The sequence below is a fragment of the Oncorhynchus clarkii genome, unplaced genomic scaffold, assembly GCF_045791955.1.
Source record: "Oncorhynchus clarkii lewisi isolate Uvic-CL-2024 unplaced genomic scaffold, UVic_Ocla_1.0 unplaced_contig_1649_pilon_pilon, whole genome shotgun sequence".
Taxonomy (NCBI): Eukaryota; Metazoa; Chordata; class Actinopteri; order Salmoniformes; family Salmonidae; genus Oncorhynchus; species Oncorhynchus clarkii.
In genome coordinates, this window is record NW_027258032.1 from 22501 (window position 1) to 25000 (window position 2500).

At 52.0% G+C, this 2500-nt stretch overlaps 1 protein-coding gene across 1 annotated transcript in view; it reads right to left on the reverse strand.

Annotated features, from left to right (window-relative positions):
* Positions 1-2500, reverse strand: part of LOC139394598 (glutamate receptor ionotropic, NMDA 2A-like) — an 86736-nt gene that overhangs the window by 87 nt on the left and 84149 nt on the right. Inside the window, exons 13-14 of the mRNA XM_071142700.1 lie at positions 2215-2431; positions 1-1972 (exon numbers count right to left, since the gene is read on the reverse strand). The exon at positions 1-1972 is cut by the window's left edge and continues 87 nt beyond it. Of these exons, the coding sequence (XP_070998801.1) occupies positions 243-1972; positions 2215-2431 (1947 nt within the window). The 3' untranslated portion in view covers positions 1-242. The remainder of the gene's footprint in view (positions 1973-2214; positions 2432-2500) is intronic.

Below are 2500 nucleotides of genomic sequence, written 5' to 3' on the forward strand. Positions count from 1 at the left end.
GAGAGAGAGCTTCAACTCCCCTGGAAGGAACAGAGAGATTAGTAGAGAGAGAGAGAGCTTCAACTCCCCTCATACGTATATCTGGCTATAGTAGTAATAGTAGTAGTAGTTGTAGTAGCAGAAGAAGAAGAATAAGTGTGTCTATGGCATCCTAAGTGGATAGTAGATAGTTATAAACTATAATAAAACACAGCAGAAAGACTTCGTAATAACCCTACTAATAATTATAATCATTAAGTTAATTAAACGTCTGACTCCAGACTGGGTATCTTCTTATAAACCCGTCTATTGCTGAACTGGGCTGAGTTTAGTACCCCTCGCGGTGCGGCTGAGTAAGAACTTGTCTTATTGGCTACATAAGGCATCACATGCTCTGTAATGTACATGTCATTGGCTGGTATCCGTCCTCCGTCCCGGGAGCAGTAGGAAGCGGCGGATTTGACCGAGGATCTCAGATTGTTTTCGTTGCGTTGCGATGTTTTGAGCCCTCCTCCTCCTCCTCCTCCTCCCAGCTGTTTGTAAATGTCGGAGGAGCTGCGTCCGTGGACGAGGCGCGTGTCGTCCCTCAGCGAAGACGCCATGAAGGGGTTGTCAGAGCCGTGTTCGGGGTACAGCGACTTGCTCCGTTTGTTCTCCTCCAGGTTGAACAGCATCGACCTGGAGCCCAACAGCTTGTCGGCCTGGCGGACGCTGAACAGGTTGGCGTAGGGAGAATCGTCCAGGAAGCAGCGGTCTTTCTCTTTGAGGCTGACGGAGCGAGCCGGACGCCCCAGATCTATTTCTTTAGGCTTCTCCAGCATGATGTTGTCGAACGAGTGTTGGCGGGACATACGCAGCCGATTTCTCTTCTGGACGTGCGGACCGTCCGTCTGAGGCCAGTAGTGGCCGAACATCTCGTCCGGATGTTGCATTCCCTGGTTGGTCAGCAGGGCGTCCTGGAGCAGCTGGTCTTCGCTGATGTCGTAGAGGTTAGCAGTGTGGAGGCACGCTTCGCAGCGGTTGTAGGGCGAGCGGGCGGCGGCGGCGGCTGCGGCGGCGGCGACAGAAGCGGTGTTTGTGGGCGTGTAGTGACCCGGGGTGTAGCTGCTACTGGCAGGGAACTTGGACAGACAGGAGCGGCAGTGGGTCTGTTTGGAACGGTCGTTGGTCTCGTGGGGCGACAGGGACAAGCTCTTATCCTTCACGCCGTAGTGTTTGGAGTAAGTCGAGTCCGGGAGCAGGTCGACGTCGGCGTGGTGCAGCGGGGACGAGTTGAGGTGGATGATTGGCTGATCCTGACACTTCCTGTAGTTGTCGTTGTGGTCAGAGTAGATCTCCGGGTAGTCCAGGTCGTCGGCGGCCAGGCCTCGACTCTCGCGGTAGTGTAAAGGATCGGAGTTGAGATTGAGTTCTCTATCTGAGTCTATGGTGTAGATCTGTCCTTGTCCCTGTCCTCCCACTCCTCCACCCCCTCCGCTGCCCTGCTTAGTCTTTAAGTAGGACAGCTCCACTTCGCTGCAGTCCCTAGGGTATTTTGACGGCAACTGTCTTTTTTTTAATCCGTCCTTGTTCTTCAGGTGCATGTTGTTTTCCGGGTCCTGGTACGAACCGCCTCCTCCTCGGCTGGAGCAGTCAGAGATGTCTGAGTGAGCTGCTTCCTCCGGAAGGTATCGCTGTGTCTTCATGGAGATGCGAGGGTCTGGGGACAGCATGTCGGGGCCGGGGACACCTGGACCCTGCCGCATTGTGTCCACCGACTTCTTCCACAGGCCTCTGGGTTTGGCGTTGGTCTGGGCGGCGTCCGCGCTCACCGCCACTTCCACGGAGTTTGGGTTTGACTCGTTGAGGGTCAGAGGGTGCTGTCCTCCTTGGAAGATGTAGTTGTTCAGGTGGTCTTTGTGTCGGTTGGCCAGGTACGCCTGGAGGTCGCCCGTATCACCGTAGATCACCTCTTTAGGGGCGTAGCTTCGATTGTCGGCGTAGATGAAGTTACCTTAAAATAAAATATATATTTCAAATAACTGACTTGCCTAGTTAATATAAAGTAACAAATAAATAAAATATATATTGTTTTTAATGATTCGAAATGCATTTGTATCCACTATTTATGGTTGTAATGTGTTTGTAAAATAAGAAGAACCATCCTCATCGATTTAAAAAAATGCCTTTATATCCACGACGTTGTGGTTGTAATGTGTTTGAATCAACAACAAAACAAATTGAGAGAGAAAAGACCTTTCTCAGCCATCATATCCATGATCATGGGCCCCGCCGAGTGCATGAACTCAGCCGCCCGCTTGGGGGAATTGATCCTGGACGTAGAGAGGTTGGACATGTTGGTCATCTGTTTGGCTGACTTGATGAGCTTCAGCATGTTAGCCTGAGGGCTAAAATCCAGCTCGGACTTCTTTTTCATGTCGATGTGGACGCCGTGGATACAACTCCAAATCCCCTACAGAGAGAGAGAGAGAGAGAGGGGGGGGGGGGGGCGAGGAGGGAGATGGAGGAGAGAAAGGGAAGA